Raw genomic sequence first — 21,127 nt, 5'->3', positions numbered from 1 at the left:
AATTTAAATATATTTTCCCACTGTCTTCTCGCCTCCATGGTTTCTGCTGAGAGATCTGTGCATAGTCTTATTGGGCTCCCATTGTATGTGATCGATTACTTTTCTCTTGCTGCTTTCAAGATCCTCTCTTTCTCTTTGACTTTGGACATTCTGATTATTTAATGTCTTGGAGTATGTCTATTTGGATCTGTTCTCTTTGGGGTACGCTGCACTTCTTGGATCTGTAATTTTAAGTCTTTTATAAGAGTTGTGAAATTTTCAGTGATAATTTCCTCCATTAGTTTTTCTCCTCCTTTTCCATTCTCTTCTCCTTCTGGGACACCCACAACACGTATATTCATGCGCTTCATATTATCTTTCAATTCCCTGAGTCCCTGCTCATATTTTTCCATTTTTTTTCCTATAGTTTCTGTTTCTTGTTGGATTTCAGATGTTCCGTCCTCCGGTTCATTAATCCTATGTTCTGCCTTTCGAAATCTACCATTGTAGGTTTCCATTGTTTTTTTCATGTCTTCTAATGTGTCTTTCATTCCCATAAGTTCTGTGATTTGTTTTTTCAGACTTTCAGTTTCTTCTTTTTGTTCCTTCCTTGCCTTTTATTATCCTCCCTCAATTCATTGATTTGGTTTTTGATGAGGTTTTCCATGTCTGTTCGTATATTCTGAATTAGTTATTTCAGCTCCTGTATGTCATTTGAATTGTTGGTTTGTTCCTTTGACTGGGCCATATCTTCAATTTCCTTAGTGTGATTTGTTATTTTTTGCTGGCATCTAGGCATTTAATTACCTTAATTAGTTTATTCTGGAGATTGCTTTCACTTCTTTTATCTAGGGTTTTCTTGCTGGATGAATTTGTTGTCTATCTGTTCTTTGACATTCTGTTCAGCTTTATCTGAACCTTTAGCTTAGGTTTTGTTTAACAGAGGAGAATTTTTCAGTTCTTGTTTTCTTGTTTCTTGCCCTGTTTGTGTGGTACCTTTCCCCCCACACACTTATGAGGGTCTGCTTAGATATTATAGACCCCAGCCAGATTTTCCCAGACCAACCTGGCCTCCTATCAGGAGGAAAGAGTCACCTCCATCGGTTTTCCCTGAGCATGAGACCCAGCAGGTTGAAAGACTTTCCTATGAAGTCTCTGGACTCTGTTTTTCTTATCCTGCCCAGTATGTGACGCTTGTCTGACTGCAGGTCCCACCAGCATAAGATGATGTGGTACCTTTAACTTTGGCAGACTCTTCCTGCTGGGCGTGGTGGAGACAGAGGAGAGGTTGTAGGCTGGTTTTAATGGCTTCAAATTACCAAGCCCTGGTGTCTGAATTCCTTGATGGAGGGATTCTACCTGGGTGGGCCTTCCCCCCTCCTCTGGGGAAGGCACAGGCTCCAGATAAGCCCCCAAAAGAGCTCACTTCTGCCTATGCCTGGGGCAGTTGCAGCCTGAAAAGTCCTGCCACTGTATCCAGAGGCAGTTAAGCCTTTGTAGATACACAGCCACAAAAACCTGTTTCCTTCTTTTTTTTTTTTCCCCCTTTTTCTGTCAGTCCTGCCTCCTTGGTGCCGGGGCAAAAATGAGCAACCTCCACTTTGATCAGGTTCACCTAAGCTGGGGGCCTATTTTTAGTAGTCACAATTTGTTAATTAGTTCCGCAATTGGCCTTTGATTGTGCCCAGTCACTGCTGCTGGTAAAGTCCTTTCCTTTCCCCTCTGGGAAGTGACCTGTAGGGGAGGGGCACTGGCCGCCGCAGCTTTGGGAACTCACGGTTTTGGGGGGTACTTGCAGTCGGTCCAGCTGGTCCAGACTGGGGTACGCTGTGTGTCTCGTCACTGACGTGGCCCCAGGAGCTGTTCTGTACTGTTTCTGGTTATTTAGTAGTTGTTCTGGAGGATGAACTAAAACGCGCACGTTGTTAAGCCACCATCTTGACCTGGCTACTCTCATTTCCCTTTTTAACTACATTTATTTGTACTGTTCTGTCGTATTATAGTCGTCATGTTGTGTTATTGTCGCTGATATTCGTTACCCCTACTTTTTGATCACCTCAAATAAAAATTGCTTGCTTTTAATGCTATAATTCCCCTTTCCTGTCCAACCCAAGCCTCTAACCCTCTGTTCTTGGTACCCTATAAAGTGTCATCTGTCTCTATGAAATTTGTTTCTTCTAGATATTTCATATAAACAAAATCATACAATGTTTGTTACTTTGTTTCTGGCTTGTTAAACTCTACATGATGTCTTTCAAGATTCATCCAAGTTATAGCATGTGTCAGATTTCATTCCTTTTTTACAACTGAATAATATCCCATTGTGTGTATATAATACATTTTATTTGTGCATTCATCTGTTGATGGACACTTGATTATGTGTGGGTTTGAATCTGTTATGTACCCAGAAAAGCCATGTTTTAATCCTGATCCAATCTTATGTGGCCAGTGTCTATTGTTTAGGTTGAAAATCTTTGATTAGATTGTTTCCTTGGAATGCGATGCACCCAATTGTGGGTGCGACCTTTTGATGGAGATATGACTCTACCCATTCAAGCTGGGTATTGATGAGTTTACCAGAGTTCTTTAAAAGGGAGAAACCTCAGATGCATACGCAAATATAGAGTTTCGAAATACAGAAGTCCAGGAGATGCCAGAAACTGAGAATGTCAACAGAAGCTAGTCTGGAACCAGAGCCGATAGAGTCATATGTGTTTAGAGATATTTGGAGTGCTGAGTAAGAGAGCAGATGCTTAGATCCAGATGTTTGGAGATGCAGAGCACAGCATGCATTCTCATGTGTCTTCCTATGAGATGCTAAGGAGGCTAGAACCCAGAGTTGTGTTCCAGAGGAGCTAAGTGAAAGCCCACAGGTGCTTAGAGAGGAAATCACTGGTATCAGACCTGGAAGCAAGAGAAACAAGCAAGGACAGCAGATGCCAGCCACATGCTTTCTTATATGACAGACATTTAACCTTTCTTGAGTCAAAGTATCTCTCTATGGATGCCTTTGTTTGGACATTTTTATGGCTTTAGAGCTCTAAATTTGTAACTTAATAAATTTTATTTAAAAAAGGTGTTCCGGGCGGGCCACGGTGGCTCAGCAGGAAAGAATGCTTGCCTGCCATGCCGGAGGACCAGGGTTCGATTCCCAGTGCCTGCCCATGTAAGAAAAAGAAAAAAAACCATAAAAAAGCTGTTCCATTTTTGGTATATTGCATTCCAGCAGCATTTAGCTCAACAAAACTGATTGCTTCTACCTTTGGGCTGTCTTAAATAATGCTGCTACAAGCATTGAAACACAAATATCTGAATCTCTGCTTTCAATTCTTCAAGTGGGTTTGCTGGATTATGCTAGGTCATATGTTAATGCTCTTTTCAATTTTCTGTGGATCTACCAAACTGATTTCCACAGAGGCTGTATTACTCTACAGTGCCATACAATATTTAAGGGTTCCCATTATTCCATATCTTTGTCAACACTTGTTACTTTGTTTTTTAAATACTATCCCTCCTAGTGGGTGTGAAGTAGCTTCTATCTCTCTGGGGCTCACACTCTAGCATTTCATTGTGATTTCAATTCAGCCTTCTTCAATTCAAGTTTCAGGCAGCAAGTTAAGGCCATTCTTGCTTCCATTTCCATGGCAGCTGCACTATGTCACTGTACACCTCAGACTTTGCCTGACGTCTTTTTGGGCCTTACAGTACCCTCTTTAGATACCTTACAAGTAGTTGGGGCCATGGCCCTTCCATTCCCCACTTTGTTTGTGTATACCTTGATGTCAGCACTCACGTCTTTTTGCATTTGTATTATCATTACTTCACACTGGTCCTGATTATAGGATTGATGCTATGAAAATATTTCTCATATTGAATTAGCAGTGTGTTAAAATTTTTTTGATCAGTTTGTCTAAGGGCAGGCAAGGAAATATATAGAACATTTTGTAATGACTGTTGTCTAAAATGTAAGTGTTTTTAATAGCAGATTTCCTGAGTAGCTGGGGACATGTGAAGCTCCAGGTGGCAGCCCTGAGACATATATTATCTGGCCACTGTGTGTGGCCATTTTGCCAAGTGTTCACAAACAGGTTTATATTGGAGAGACTTTAGTGGAGCCAATGATTTATTTAAACATCTCTGGCATAAAGATATAAAGGAAAAAGAATCAGTAGAGTAAGGAGATTGGAAACTGCTTTTCATGTCAGGGGTTAAGTTTTTATTTTCTTGGAATGAATATTGACTTTGGAGTGAGAAGAAATGTTTTAAAATCCCAGGTCTGTTACTTAGTAGATGAATGACTTAGGGCAAATCATTACACTCCTTTCATCATGAGTTTCTTTCACTGCCACATTGAGGCCTGATTTATTCTGTCTATTTAAGCTATTGCTAGGAGAGTCCAACGATATACTGAGTATAAAAGGGCTTGCTAAACTGCAAAGCATTATGCAAATATCCATAATTACAATTCTTTTAATAATCTTAGGAAAATAAGTCATTTTTGGTCATGATATTTACTTTAATTCTGAACTCAGTATAGAAACAATATGCCTGTATATAATACAGTGAGTATTTTGAGGATAAATAAGATATTGTTTTTCCTTCCAAGCAACATGTATGATAGTGGTTGAGACAATTCCTGTTGGATATGGAATTCAAGTGGTATATCAAATCCTTCTTTCCCAGACTATGTTATGTCTAAGCACAATTAGAAACTCTTAGATTTTCTCTGTAGAAAATGAGATTAGTTATGGGTAAGAAGACATATCTTAAGCAGTGAAAAGGTCCACAGTAAGGAAAGAAGGTTTTCCTGATGTTTTTAGAAAAATTAAGGATGGACTTTAGTATTTTGGACTAGGTTAACTTTTGTTCAGCAAGTTCTTGAGGTTTTGTTAAAATACTGTGTAACAATAAGAGGGTGAGAATATTCAGGATAGATGTAAACTTTGAAACTTTATTTATTAGACTATTTGTGCAGTATAGGGTAGTATTTAAGAACACAGGTTTTGGTACCGGAATTTGTTTTTGAATCCTAACATTGTCTTACCAGGTATATGACCTCGGGCAATTATGAAAAAACCTTTATGCCTCAATTTCCTCACCTATAACTCTCAGATAATTCTGTGCTTGCCTTGTAGGCTAGTTGTGAGTATTAAATAAAATATGGTGTACAAAGCACATACCACAGTTCCTGGCATATTATAAGTGCTCAATAGATGTTAACATTTCATAGATTGATTGAACAAATACACATCTATATGATATGGAAGATTTTAAATACACTCCATATAATTCTTGTATTAATATGAATTCTTAGTTCCAAATGATAGAAACCCAACTATAGCAAAAAGGGTAGTTTGAATTAACTAGAAGCATGGCCCTGTCTGGGGATCAAATGCTGACACTGGGTGTCTGTGTCTGCCTCTCCCTGCATCACTCCCTGACTCCAACTTTACAATCTCTCCCCACCCTGTCTCTTCTCCCTTTATCCCAGAATCGAGGAGAAGCTGGTTACTTATAAATAAATACTTGATTGAAGTTCAATTGTAGAATTCAAGTCTTGTTTTTTTTAAACCTTAATTTTTATTGTATAATATATATGCAAAGCAAAGAAAGAAAAAAGCAATAATTTTCAGAGCTCTCTTCAGCAAGTAGTTAAAGAACAAATCCTAGAGTTTGTCTTGGGCTACTGTACCATCATCTCAGATTTTTCCTTCTAGCTGCTCCAGAACACAGGAGGCTAGAAAGAATAAATTTTTTTTTAATCACAAGTGACTTTTTTTTTGGAAAAATACCATATATACAAAATAGCAATAAATTTCAAAGCCCAGCACAACAGTTAGTTGTAGAACAGATTTCAGAGTTTGGTATGGGTTACAGTTCCCACTATTATAGGTTTTTACTTCTAGCTGCTTTAAGATGCTGGAGACTAAAAGAAGTATCAATTTAATGATTCAGCAGTCATATTCATTTGTTAAAGACTACCTTCTCTATATAACTCCACCATCACCTTTGATCTTTCTATCCTACTTTTAGGGGTATTTGGACTATGGCCATTCTAACTTTTTATGTTGGAGGGGGCCTATCAGTAATATCGGGTAGGGAGATGGAACTAGCTGATGTTCTGGAGAGGCTGGGCTGTCTAGGTTTTAGGACTTACCTGGTCCAGTGACCTATCCGGAGGTTGTAGGTTTCTGGAAAGTTGCCCTAGTGCATGGAACCTTGGTAGAATCTTATATATTGCCCTAGGTATATTTTACAATTGGCTGGAATGGTTTTGGTTGGGGATTGGCAAGTTATGATAGGTAGCAATGTCTAACTGAAGCTTGCATAAGAGTGCCCTCCAGAGTAGCCTCTCGACTCTATTTGAAGTCTCTCAGCCACTGATACTTTATTAGTTACACTTCTTTTCCCTCCTTTGGTCAGGATGGAATTGGTGGCAGGGCCAGACTCATCTCTGAGAGTCATCTCCCACACTGTCAGGGAGACTTTGACCCCTGGATGTCATGTCCCACATAGGGGGAATGGCAATGATTTCATTTGCAGAGCTGGGCTTAGAGAGCAATAAAAGAGGTCCTCTTCTCTTAGGTATACCTATAGGTAGGCTAAACTTCTCTGCCACCTACATAAGCTTTACAATAGCAAGCTTCAAGATCAAAGTCTTGGCCTACTGATTTGGGTGTCCCTAATGTTTGACACAGTATCAGGGTATTCCCTGATGGTAAAGTTTAATAGATCCATATTTTTTTCTCCCATCCCTCAAGGACCTTTGCCAATACTTTCTGATTATCTGCTTACTTTATTTTAGGATGTCTCCAGGCATTACATTAAAATATACAGTATTAAAGGCCCTCATTCTTATTCTGGGCTCCCTGTGTTTCAGTTGTTCAAATGAGCTAGCTATCCAGACAGGTTGAGTTAGATTATGTGCTACAGATATTTGGGTTCTAGTCAAGTCTTAATTTTTAAAAGAATAAGCAAGTTTTATGTAGTGGCATTAGCATGTTTAATGCGTATCTTGTCCATTAACCTGTGATTTCCTGGAGAGAAAGAACTTTTTCAGTCAGAGACTGGCATGACAGCTCACACAAGCCTGGCACATAGTAGATACTCAATAAATATTAATTTAAACTGTTTTAGTGAAGGAATTCCTAATTCAAGTTTTTTTTTCTTTAAGCACCTAAAGCAGAGCATTCATTATTTTAGCAGTTGGGCAGCTTGATAATATTTAATGATGCATTGAATTAGCAACCTGTGGTATTACCTGCTACATGTTAATTTAGCTATTTAGTAAATTTAGACCCATTACTACGTTCTCATTAAAAATTGGGAAAGGGCAAAAGTTATCTATTATTGTTGATTTGTATAGAAAAAATACTCGGTATTTAAAAGTGGTTTGTTTCTGTTTTTAAATGCTCTTTCTTGAGAACTTTACCTTCCAAATAGAAGAAATAGACTTTGATAATCTGAACAGTGATGCCCTGTAGACCACTGCTGATCACAGAGTTCTCTAAAGGAAGCATCAATGACATCTAGTGTTTGTGATTAGTACATAAATCTCACTTTCTTTCCCAAAGTGATGAGTTGTACTGCATGTTCACTAATTGATTGGTAATTGGATTATCATGCAGGAACTGTAAACTTCCTAGTAATTAAGTATCTTTTTTACCTCTAATAAACATACACGTGAAATGGCTTGTAAATTCCTCTTCAGGATGCCTCTCATATCCTATTTGCTACTCCTTCAGTTAAAACCACCACCACCAGCAACCTACAATCATACCTCACTAAGTGAAAAGAAATTGGTAAATCCAATTGGTCTTAGTCCAGATGGCCTGGGAAGCCACTGGTGAGACTCTGATCTTTGTGTACTTGGAGGTTTCTTGGGCAGTACTCTGGGACACCTGTGAGGAAGGCAGAATTGGGCAGAAGGAGAAGTTGAAACATTATGCTGTTGAAACAGAGCCCTTGCAAAATCCCACAGGCAGCTCTGGAACAGGAATGGCCCTTCAGTTACCTCAAATTAAGGCAAGAAGGATAACCCTTAACTCCCAAGCATGGATTACTCATAGCACGTGGACTGCCAACCTCCTCTCCTTCTGGGGCCCATGGACAAGATTTTACAGGAGGGACCATTACTGGGGAGAGGAACCAGCCTTTATTGAGGGTCTCTCCAGAGAGGGTGTCTGGTTAGCCTACTACAGTGTCCCCTCTGGTCAGATTTTCTGTTTCTCATGTTCATCTGTTTGTAAGAACTGAAAACGAAGTAAGTAATTGTGTTAGTTAGATTCAGTTGTCAACTTGGCCAGGTGAGCATACCTAATCTTGTTGCTGCGGACATAAGCCAACGGTATGTGAACCTCACCTGTTGCTAATTACATCTGCAGTTGGCTAGGAGGCGTGTCTGCTGCAATGAGTGACGTTTAACTTAATTGGCTTGTGCTTAAATGAGAGAACGCAATGTAGCACAGCCTAGCAGCTCAGCATTCCTCATCTCAGCACTTGCAGCTCAGCCCAGGCCTTTGGAGAAGTCACCCCGGGGAAAGTTGTTGGAACCCAGGGGTCTGGAGAGAAGACCAGCAGAGACCATCCTGTGCCTTCCACGTAAGAAAAGAGCCTCAGTGGAAAGTTAGCTGCCTTTCCTCTGAAGAACCAACAAAATAAATCCCCCTTTATTAAAAGCCAATCCGTCTCTGGTGTGTTGCATTCCGGCAGCTAGCAAACTAGAACAGAGTTGGTACCAGAGAGTGGGGTGCTGCTGCGGTTTGCAAATGCCAGATCTGTTGGAACTGTGTTTTGGATGGCTAAGGGGAAGACTTTGGAGGAACTGTGAAGAGATTGATGGAGAAGTCCTGGAGGGCTTGAAGAGACTGTTGGTGTAAATGGAACCACCGCCAATCTTGACAAAGGAGGACACAAAAGGGAGAGATTGGAGTTTGCAGAGTGAGAACCATGGAAGTTTGGGTCTGAAGCCAAGAAACCTCGGCCAGGAGAGTGGACCCACCTGTATGCGTGGAGAGGGTGAGTTTACCCTGAAGGGCGAGGATGAGTCTCCCCTCTCATTGCAGTGGAAGAGTTGTACAGCCTCAGGCCTTGGAAAAGGCGTAGCACACTCCTTGGGGGACTGGGAGAGCCTGGCTGCCACCATGTGGAGGGGTTGAGCATGTGCCCCAGAAATGGCAGAGAGCCCAGGAGTGGCCCTGATGCCTGGAGAGAGTGGAGCCCAGAGGTGGTCTCCTCGATGTTCCCCGAGGTTGATTTGGAAAGAGGCCGGCCACTGCATAGGCCCTTGGAAGGGGTGGGACTGCCACTTTCTACAGCCAAAGGATAAATGGCTTTCAGACTTTGAAATCCAATGGTGTTTGCCTGCAGGTTTTCCTTCCAATTTCTCCCTATGGAAATGACAATCCTGTGAATATCCTCCTTTGCATCTTGGCACTAGACAACTTGTTTTGAGATTCACAGGTCCACAGCAAGAACAGAATTTTTTTTTGCATTTGTTTAAGGTGATGCTTGAAGTTGCCAAGTTGACAAGGGGTGGACGTGTGTTAGATTCAGTTGTCAACTTGGCCAGGTGAGCATACCTAATCTTGTTGCTGCGGACATAAGCCAACGGTATGTGAACCTCATCTGTTGCTAATTACATCTGCAGTTGGCTAGGAGGCGTGTCTGCTGCAATGAGTGACGTTTAACTTAATTGGCTTGTGCTTAAATGAGAGAACGCAATGTAGCACAGCCTAGCAGCTCAGCATTCCTCATCTCAGCACTTGCAGCTCAGCCCAGGCCTTTGGAGAAGTCACCCCGGGAAAAGTTGTTGGAACCCAGGGGCCTGGAGAGAAGACCAGCAGAGACCATCCTGTGCCTTCCACGTAAGAAAAGAGCCTCAGTGGAAAGTTAGCTGCCTTTCCTCTGAAGAACCAACAAAATAAATCCCCCTTTATTAAAAGCCAATCCGTCTCTGGTGTGTTGCATTCCGGCAGCTAGCAAACTAGAACAGGAATATTCTGTTTTCCACAGTTAAGTAATGAGACTTCATAATTAAACATTTTTTTTGTGTGTGAAAAATAAATATACAAAAAGAAAACACAAATTTCAAAGCACATCACAACAGTTAGCTGTAGAACAGATTTCAGAATTTGGTATGGGTTACAATTCTACCATTTTAGGTTTTAATTCTAGCTGCTCTAAGATACTGGAGAATAAAAGAAATATCAACATAATGATTCAGCAGTCATACTCATTTGTTTAAATCCTACCTTCTCTGTTTAACTTCACCATCACTTTTGATCTTTCTCCCACTCTTTAGGAATATTTGGGCTATGCCCATTCTAACTTTTTCATTTTGGAAGGGGTTATGGATAATATGGGATAGAGGGATGGAACTAGTTGATGTTCTGAAGAGGCTGGCCTCTCAGCATTTCAGGACTTTTCTGGTCTAGAGAGCCATCTGGAGGTTGTAGGTTTCTGGAAAGTTACCCTACCTTTGTAGAATCTTATTTAACACTCTAGGTGTTCTTTATGATTGGTAGGGATGGTTTTGGTTGGGATTTGGCAAGTTCATAATTTAAAATTTTAATGATTAAACTTCTGTAAGTGCAGAAATATTAAAACTTGGCAATCAACATCACCAGTAATATAAAAATTAGTCTAACACATATATAAAATCCACAAGTGTTGAGTCTTCTTTTTGACACTCTCCATTAGTAATATGTGTGGATTTAAAAGTATATTGTAAATTGACTACTTCAGAACTTAAGAGCTTTTTGAAATATAATAAAGGTATTTTACTTTTGCTTCATGAAGTATTTTTTTATTTGGTCAGAAGAACCAAAGAAAAACTTAAGACTTGGTTTGATAGCTTTGTTCTACATTTGTATCTGTAATTTAAAATGTCATTGTGTTTTACTTGATTAATAATGTGCTTTGTACATGCTATAGTTTCAAAGGCTAGTGGATTTTTAATTGTTTTAAAAATGGAAATAGGCAAGAAGGGATAGCTAGGAGAGAAATATTTTCTGTAAATAGTAGAATTTACACTATTATTTCCGCAATCATGTGAACAGTGGATGTATCTTTAGAGGAGAGATGAGCTCTGAAGACCCCGTCGGTTCCTTCTTGGTGGTGTTTTCCTGGCGATTCATGGGAAAATGGGAATGGAGTATTGGCCTACAGAGCATTTATCTTGGGCTTCAGAGTCAGATAGATCTGAGGTTTGGTGACAGTTCTGTCATCCACCTTGCTTAAGTGAATTAATTGAAACCTTGGATTCCTCTTAAGTAAAATGAAGGCATTAGTAGAACTTGCTAAGGATCATAGCACAAGGTGTATCTAACATGTTATAGATGCTCAATAAATGGCAGCTGTGTTGAGCTCTGATGATATTTATTCCTCAGTTACTGTTTTTTACGAGCTCTCCAAGTCCTTAATAACTGTAGTGAGGAAGTCAAGAATACAAGTTTATGACAGTAGAAAAGGGCAGGGTCAGTTCAGAGTTGTTGTCCATCAGAAGATTGTCTTTGGGGACTTGACCTTGACCCTTCACTGGGGATGACTGCAAGCAAAATAGCAACAGCAAGCAATAACAAAACAAAAGAAGAAAGGGTATTTCGTAGAAACCTCAGTGGGGTGAGGAGCAGAGGGGGAGCCCTGTTCAGGGACTGACTTGCCTGAGTGCAGTGTGGACTTGGAAGGGCTTCTCCCCTCTGTGGCCCTTGGCTTGGTAAGAACGTCCTGAATGCCATACAGGGTAGGCAGAATCTGGACTAGCGCCAGACACCAGAAACTTCGGTGAGTGATAGCAATGGAGGAATTCCCTCTACACCATGGCAGCTCTCTTTAATAGCACAGTAACGAAGGTGTGGGTAGCAGGAAGGGAGCTGAGAGCATTTGTACCTAAGAATGTCGACAGCCTCCAGGTTTCTAGAAGAAACTGGGAAGATTTGGGGGAGGTAATTTTAAGAAATACAAGTTTCTTTTTGAGAAGTGCTATAAAGAGGTAAATGGAATGAGCATATGTTGAAAACATAACTAAAATGAAGACCAGTTCACAGAGAAAAACCTGAGGCAGAGAATGGATCTAGTACATTTTGAAAAATGTAGCTTTACTTACTGACAGTTTGAAATGTCAGCCTGATCTTATTCAATTTAAGATAGTGTTTGTCACAGCCACTAGGCTAACACCATTATAAGTTAATTTTATCAGTAAATCATCACCCAAAGATGTCCTTGGAGGGGTTTATTCTGTTTTCTTTGGCCTTTAAATAGATCTTTGTTTTTTTTGTTAATAAAAGACTATTTTTAAATGAAATACTACTCTGTAAATTTGTAATTAGTGGTTCTTACGTACACAAGTGGTTCATAGTTTTTTTTTCTCCATAGTTTCTTAATTTAGCAGAACTGTTGGCAATATTCATTATATTTGAAGGTAAAGGAACAATTTTAATGTCAGCAAATGTGTGTATACTTGAGAGTATATGATGGCAGGTATTTTATTTGGTGCAAGTCATTTATAGCCTCAAAGAATTAGGAATTGACTGTATAATTGAGCAACTATGGCATATAATTGAGGGATAGGCTTTAGAGAAGGTGTTCACTATACAAGGTAGGTTAAAAAGGATAATTTATGTGAATCTCTCTAGGTTGTTGTAGGCATTCTCTCAAGAAACTCAAAGTCTATAAAGACATAAAATGATCTCTGTGCATCAAACAGCAGCTAGCTCTAGAAAATAGTAGATTATGAATATTGCATGAAAAATATAATTGAAGGGCTCCAGAAGTAAAAAAAGGGTGATGTTGGTGAGATTTATAATGATCACAGAAAGCTTCAAAGAGGATGTGAATCTGGGCAAGGTTTGGCAGGTTGAGATTTGAAGCAGGGAAGTGAGATAGAAGGCCACAAGAGTGATAGAATAATTCATAGCCCAGTCTATTAGGAGTGAAGGTCTCAAAACAAGGCTCAGCCTAAATTGTAGGGTATCTTGAAAGCCAATCAGTGTATTGTAAATGATTTTATATTACAGTTGTGACATGAGGACTGTAGACGCTTGGGGAAATATGGATAGAAATTCTAGTGAGACAGTAGTCTGAAGGAAGATAAAGTTGGATTTGGGGTGATGCTGTGGGGAGTTAGATGTGGGATTTTTAGGATGGAGTGTATAGGACTTTTTACTGGCAATGGAGCAGAGAAGAAAGGTAATTTTAATACTGCCGGTTTGGATGGCCAGGGGAAAATGGAGTCATAAACTGAAATGAGAATGCTTGGAGAGAGAACCAGCTTTGAGGGTAGAAATCATGTATTTGATTTTGTTTATGTTGAGACAGTTTTGGTGATAAGACATTTTCTTAAAAACATCTAGAAGGTGATCAAGAGGTATACAATTAGGACTCTGACTGATATCGGTACATGTTCTGTATACAACCCACTACATATGTGCCTCCAAGCCTGCCTGTATTTAATCACTGCTACTTTCTGCTAGAGAGTTTTTAATCAGGGAAAGTATATTAGTCAGGGTTCTCTAGAGAGACAGAACCAACAGAAGATATCTGTAAATATGACATTTATAAAAGTGTTTCATACAACTGTGGGAATGGAAGAGTCCAAAATCCATAGGGGAGGCTGTGAAGCTGGCAACTCTGATGAAGGTTCTGGATGAACTCAACAGGAGAGGTTCTTTGGCTGAAGAAGCAGTGAAAAAGTCTCCCTCCTTAAAAGTCTTCAACCAATTGGTTTATCTCATTGGTGGGAGATATGCCTTAGTTCATTACAGATGTAATTAGCCGCAGGTGCAGTCAACTGACTGATGATTTAATACACCAGCTTTTTGGTTTATCAACCAGCCACAAAATATCCTTGCAGCAATAGTCAGGCCAGTGCTTGCCTGACCAGACAACTGGGCATTATCATTTAGCCAGGTTGACACCAGAACCTAACCATCACAGAAAAGAAATGACATCAGCTGATTAGGCCATTTGGATAAGAGTGGTCGAAACTGGTGGCAGGGTGACTTGTTGAGAGGCTGCAGTTGTAATTTTTGTGATTGGGGAGGGAGATCTCTGTAAGGTGCTGTCAGTGGAGATGTAGGGAGACTCATGAGATCTCTTGTTAACAAATAAAAAGTAGAACATGTAAAACACGGGGATTGATTGGTTAAGAGAAGTACAACCACAGACAGCTCTCACATTACTGGGCAGTTGTGTGCATGAGGATATCATATAGTGAGATGAAATCTAGAGGAGAAGCCAAAAGATTATAGTGAATTAAGCTTTTGACACATTGTGTTTGAGGGCCTCCAAATAGAGTTGTTGAATAGCCAGTTGGATTTGGAGGTTTGAAGTTCAAGAGCGACATACGGAATGGATATATGGTTCACTGTAGTACTGTTAAGTAATAAGAGAAATGTAAGTAAATCGTGGGTACTTTTTTCAGACTGGAGACTTTGTCAGATATCTTAGAATTGGGTTGTTCAGTTTGTTCCCAGAGATGATAGCTTTGGGGTATTTGTGAAATCAAAGGTTTTCTGTCTTTCCTTGTCCCCTTTTATATAGTTTATACTAATTGCTACATGATAGTAAATTTGTTTGGGGAGATTGATGTTCCTGAGTTTTGTATGCTGTGTCCAAAACTTGCTTGAAGAAATGGATGCACAGTAATCCAGACAGATGCTAACAATAGCTATATGTGTATGTATCTTCTTTACGTTAGGTGGGAAATTCCTTGATTGTTTTCTGCTATGTCTTATGAAAGGTGCTCAGTAACTCTCTGTTAAATGGAGTTGAATTATATTAAAATGATTTTATCAGCAGCACAACTATTTTAAAAGAGAATTTCAGGAGGAGAAACCCAAAAGAGTACAGTAATCATCAAGTTTTTATTGAGTGCCATCCATGTGTTTGAGATTGGGATGGGTGCCATGGGGAAACAGAAACACAAGATCTGATTGTCAGGCTACTTGAGGATTGAGTTTTGGGTATTATGATAGGATGACTTGCCCAAAGTTACCATGTCTTTCTAGGATTTTTCAAATTATTATCAGCCATTCATGTATCAGAGTAAGCCTTGATGATTTATTTGATTCTTAGACCTGATATTTCTTAAACCTTTTCTCAAGTTCATTGAAACTAAGAATCAGAAGGTCAGGCTCACATCATTGCTTATGACCGTAAGTATATAATGAGTTCCTAGATTATTCATTTGATCCTCACAGTGCGAGAGAGATGGGGTCTGACAGTACTTAAGTCGTATGCAAGGTCGCTTGGATGATTCCTTCGACTTCTTGTTGAATGCATATTCTGCTCCTAATGGAGGAAGCTGGTAACAGAGGAATGTGCCTTACTGGTTTGTTGACCCTTCCATCTGTTTCTTTTGAACCTTCATAATATATATGTTGAAGCAGATTAGAGTTATTTGGTGTCAGATTGCTGCAAGTTGTCCATCAAGGTAGTGCTGCAGTCAGATGATCAGGGTTGCCTCTGCAGAGAAGACAGTGAGTCCTTGACTGAGTCCTCCTCAAGTCAGAGGCTTACTTTTTCTCAGGCATAGACTGCCCATAAGCTTACATAAATATCCTGTACATGTGGAAACCACGTCTTTCTGGTTTGGAAGTGCTATATTTTGGATTCTGGAATGGGCCATTGACTGTTCATTGCTGTATTACTGGAAAAAAATGTGAAAGAAAAACATTGAAACACCCACACCCACCACAGAAACCCTTGCATGCATATACCATCTTATGCTGGGAATCTGAAGGGTTGGTCAGAAGGATCACACTTCAGAGAGGTTATGGGCAATTAGGACCAAGGGAATTCTTTGAGTATGGTAGTTAGAGAACAGTCATTCATTCATTCCACATTTATTGTCCTGTCAGAATCATCTCTGAAGGTGTTTTCAGAGTATACTAGGCTCCCTACTCCCAAGGGATATGTTTCTCTGTACGATCTTTTATCCCCCCAATTGCCAATTATTATAAGTAATGGGCGATGTTACTGGTTCTTTTAAAAAAAAATGGCATAGGGGCAGAAAAAAAGTTTGACACACTAAACTAGATTATCTCTAAGGGCCCTTCCAATCCTGTGACTTGTATGCAGAGAACGAAATAGTTGTTTGTGCCTCTTGGATTTTATGGAATAAGAGAATTGGTTAAAGGAGTATTAATACCCTTTGAGCAAGGTTTTGTGGTTGTGAAGACGGTACATGCATGCATATTGCTTCTTGACTCCTCAGTGATGTAACTATCAGAATTTATAGATTAGTATAAGGAAAGAATGATTTGACTCTTTGGTGAATCTCTAATACAATTTATTCCAGTCCTTCCTAATTCCTATATTATGTTCCATCTGATGATAAACAGAAAAGTAAGATTACTAGAAAATACTTTCTGGTTTTATTAAGTTTATTCTTATCTTCACTTTAGGCTGTCCTTTGTCAACCCTTGGGGACTTTGTAAGTTTTTTTGCATATGAAACATACAGCTATGTGTATTATGATTCATCTGCAGTGAGCTATAAAAGATGTGAACATATCATTTAAGTATTATTTATCATGGCATTGGCTCAATGATACACAAATCATTTTATATCATGAAGCCTACCTGGGAGGAGAGCTATCAGGGGATTGAATCAGTGTAATTCAAATTCTACAAAGAGCACAAGGTCAGAGTTGGCTAGAATCATCTTGCTGTACCTTTCTGTCCTCCTTATACACATAGACATACTAAAGTTCTCTGTGAATAGATGACTGAACTTCAGATTAATGAGCTTTAACTTTGATGCCAATTTTTCAGAAATCTAGATATGTAAATAATTCCATCCACACCCAACTCCAGTGGGTAGGCATATATCCGTGTTGTGTTAGTGCTTGTGTGCGTGAGTACATGTGTGTGTTATAAGAAGGTGACTCTTTAGACTGTGTGGTGTGTATATATGCATTTTTTTCTGGGTAGATTTTATGATTTAACTCATGGATTAAAAATAACTAGTAAAAAGTGGTCATAAATACACATTGGGTAAATGTCATTTAGTTATGCTAAAATTTTATCTCCCCAGTTCAGTTGGAATAATTTCATTAGCAGTGCCTTAAGGAACAGGATATATGTTTGAATTTTCTTTTAGTGAATTGCCTAGTTGCATTGGATCCAATTAACTTCCGTATATGTTATCAGTGGCATTAAACGCAACCCAGTGTGGTGTTCAGTAAAATTAGATAAGTTATTTCAGTAGAAACTAACTTGTACGTAATATATATTGACTAGCAAATATAATAAATACAGGCCTTCAAATATAATGTATTGATTTTACTTAAGGCATGAAAGTGATCACTTAAATAGATTTGAAGATTCTTTACATTAAAGTGTAGACATTAAAAATGTACTTGAAATTTTGTATTTATTTAGGATATTATGAGATAATTGTTTTAAAATTTGTTACGAAGTTTATAGTAAGCAGTTGCAAATATTTCACTTTTAAAAACACCAGAAACTGGAAACGATTGTATCTGTTCTTCAAGGATAAGAAACTATTTTTGCTTTTATCAGATTTTAAAAGTCATATAATCATGAAATAAATCAAGACTGATTCTTTTAAGGCTGGTACCTTTTCTTTCAAGTCTGCTTTAAAATTATAGTGTTCTTAGGAAGGTTTGGTGGAAAAACAAATGTTGGTATAATAATTTTGTTTTATCCCACTTATCACCAAAACATTTAAAATGTTAAAAACAAAAGCCAACATTATCACCTACTCCCCTGGCTAATAGGGTTTACCAGCCCCGGGCCTTTGTTTCCTAATCTATGTGGTTGGGATGGTAAACTGGATTTCCAAGGTTTCTTTTTTTTTGCCATCCCTTTTGTCCAGTGTCTAAAGCATATGTCTCTTTGTTGTCCCTTTTGTCCAGTGTCTAAACCATTTCAGTTCATCCAAATGGAGTTTGAGTTTTTATGTTCCATTATTTAAGAACAGATATTCTTAAGATACTAGCTAAAAAATTATAAACCTAAGATGTTTATGTTTAAAATTTTAGGTATGCTATCCCCCCGGAGCACGGAAAACGACTTGAAAGACTAGCTCAAGGTAACTTGCTTTTGGTCTTTTTATCTACATATGTTCTTTGTTTTTGAGGTATTTCTACAGTATCAAATGTATACTCTGTTAATTTTATTCTTTCAAGCTATTGTCTTTTAAATGTTTCTGTTATTGGGCAATTTTAATTTTTTCACATTAATTTGTGAATATTTTCCTCTATTGCGTGATCTTAGTTGTTATTTTAGTTGGCTGCTTAGTATTTCATCAAGTGATTGTACTTATTTAGGTGTCTCTAATGATTTTCTCTTTTATATCAATTCAACATGATTGTGTCAATAATATTTTTCCTTCTTTCAAATTATATTCTTGAGATAAATTCCAAACAGTATTATGACTGAATTTCAGGGTGCTGCCTTTTTTAAAAGGCATTAAAAATTTTTTAATGTAATTTTATTGAGATATATTCAAGCATCATACAGTATATCCAAAGTGTACAGCCAGTGGCTCACAGTATCATCACATAGTTGTCCATTCATCATCACAATTAATTTTAGAATATTTTTATTACTCCACAAAAACAAAATACCCCAGAACATCTCAGGCTCCTTACCCTATTATTGACCCTTAGCATTTTGGTATTGTACATTTGTTACTATTGATGAAAGAATATTAAGATATTACTGTAATACCCATATAATAGTTTGCAATAGGCCCAGTTTTCCCCATATGCCACTCTATTATTTACTCCTTGTAATGGTATTGCATGTGTGTGCTAATTCATAAAATAACTTTTTAATCGCTAGCTTTCCGTCTAGTGACATACATGACTTTAAACTTCCCCTTTCAGCCACATTCACAGACAATTTAGATGTTAATTATATTTACAATGATGTACGGCCATAACCTCTATCCTTTTCCAAACATTTAAATTCAATCGCATTAAAAATTCTGCACATATTAAGCAACTGCTCCCCATTCCCTAGCCTTGTTCTATGTCCTAATAACCTATTGTTCTAGTTTGGTAGCTGCCAGAATGGAGGATACCAGGAATGGAATGGCTTTTTAAAAGGAGAATTTAATAATTTGCTAGTTTACAGTTCTAAGGCCAAGAAAATTTCCCAATTAAACAAGTCTATAAAATCTCCAATCTGAGGCATCCAGGGAAAGATACCCTGGTTCAAGAAGGCTGATGAAGTTCAGAGTTTTTCTCTCAAGTGAAAGGGCTCATGGTGAACACAGTAAGAGTTTCTCTCTCACCTGGAAAGGCACATGATGAACATGGTCAGGATTCCTCTCTCAGCTGGAAGGGCACATGATGAACACAGCGTTATCTGCTAGCTTCTTCTCCTGGCTTCCTGTTTCATGAAGCTCTCTGGGAGGCGTTTTCCTTCTTAATCTCCAAAGGTCACTGGCTGGTGGACTCTGCTTCTCGTGACTGTCATTCTGTTCTACTCTCTCTGAATCTCCTTCATTCTCCAAAATATTTCCTCTTTTATAGGACTTCAGAAACTAATCAAGACCCACCCAAATGGGTGGAGCCATATCATCACCTAATCCAGTTTAATAACCACTCTTGATTAAATCACATCTCCAGGGAGATGATCTGATTACAGTTTCAAACATACAGTATTGCATAGGGATTATTCTGCCTTTACGATATGGGATTTAGATTAAAACATGGCTTTTCTAGGGGCCATACATCCTTTCAACCCAGCACGCCTATATTCTAGATTTTATATCTATGAGGTTACATATTATAATTAATTCATGTTAGTGAGATCATACAATAATTATCCTTTTGCATCTGGTTTATTTAATCCAACATGATGTCCTCAAGTTTCATCCATGTTACCTCATAAAGAACTTCATTCCTTCATACTGCTGAATAATATTCCATCCTATGAATATACCATATTTTGTTTATTCAGTCTTTGGTTGATGGATAGTTGGGTTGTTTCCATTTTTTGGCAATTGTAATAATGCCTCTGTGAACATCAGTGTGGAAATGTCTTTTCATGTCCCTGCTTTTGGTTCTTCTGGTTTATATACTTAGTAGCGAAATTGCAGGATCAAAAGGTAACCATAATAGTTTGTTAAGCTGCCAGAATGCAATATACCAGAAATGGAATGGCTTTTATAAAGGGAATTTAATAAATTACAAGTTTACCGTTCTAAGGCTGAGAAAATTACCAAATTAAGGCATAAACAAGAGGTTACCTTCACTCAAGAAAGGCTTGACACCATCTGGAACACCTCTGTCAGCTGGGAAGGCACGTTGCTGGCTTCTACTGGTCCCTTGTTCCTGGACTCACTTGCTTTCAGCCTGTGTTCCTGTGGGGGTTCCTCACTTGTCGTCTGTGAGCCTTTGCTTAGGTGCTTCAGGACAAAATTCTGGGTTTCATCTCTTAGTTTAACATCTGCCAGTGTCAGAGACTGCTTCTCTTCAGATTCTGGCTATTTCTGTGAGTCCTTGCTTAGTACCCAGGCTATTTCTGTTTTGATCGTCAAATGTCTGCATCAGCTGTGAGCTTTCTCCAAAGTTTTCCTCTTTTAAATGACTACCCTAAACTAATCAAGACCTACCTTGAATGGTGGAGTCACATCACATTTAAACAAAAGTCATACCCACAATTGGGCGCATCGCATTTCCCATGGAGATAATATAATCAGAAGTTTCCCCCCTACAGTGTTGAATCAGAATTAGAAGAATTGGCTGGCACCACAAGATTTTATCAGGATTAAATTTGGCTTTTCTGAGTTATATTAAACTTTCTGAGGAGCTGCCAAACAGTCTTCTACAGCGGCTATATCCTTTTACATTCCCACCAGTAGTGAATAAATGTTCCTACTTCTCCTCATCCTCTCCAACATTTGTAGTTCTTCTTTGTTTAACAGTGGTCATTCTGTAGGTATGAAATGATCTTTCATTGTGGTTTTAATTTACAGTTCCCTAATAGCTATTGAAAATGAGCATCTTTTCATGTGCTTTTAGCCATTTGTATTTCCTTTTTGGAAAAATGTCTATGTGCTATGGCCGTTTTTAATTTGTTTTTTGTTTTCTGTCTTTTTCAAGTTGAGTTGTAGGATTTCTTTGTATTTGTTGGATATCAAAACATCAGATATGTGGTTTCCAAATATT

The 21,127-nt window shown here is 38.6% G+C and overlaps 1 protein-coding gene across 7 annotated transcripts in view; it reads left to right on the top strand.

Annotated features, from left to right (window-relative positions):
* KDM4C (lysine demethylase 4C) overlaps window positions 1-21,127 on the top strand; it is a 596,944-nt gene that overhangs the window by 196,293 nt on the left and 379,524 nt on the right. For all 7 annotated transcript variants that reach the window (XR_013170444.1, XM_077148206.1, XM_077148204.1 and 4 more), the window contains one exon: window positions 17,987-18,036. Coding sequence is in view for 6 of the 7 variants with exons in the window: in XM_077148206.1 (XP_077004321.1) it covers window positions 17,987-18,036 (50 nt within the window). In the remaining variant the exon portion in view is untranslated. The remainder of the gene's footprint in view (window positions 1-17,986; window positions 18,037-21,127) is intronic.

The sequence above is a fragment of the Tamandua tetradactyla genome, chromosome 2 (assembly GCF_023851605.1).
Source record: "Tamandua tetradactyla isolate mTamTet1 chromosome 2, mTamTet1.pri, whole genome shotgun sequence".
NCBI classification, from domain to species: Eukaryota; Metazoa; Chordata; class Mammalia; order Pilosa; family Myrmecophagidae; genus Tamandua; species Tamandua tetradactyla.
The sequence above is the reverse complement of the archived record's forward strand: the minus strand, read 5'-3'. Positions and strand labels throughout refer to the sequence as shown.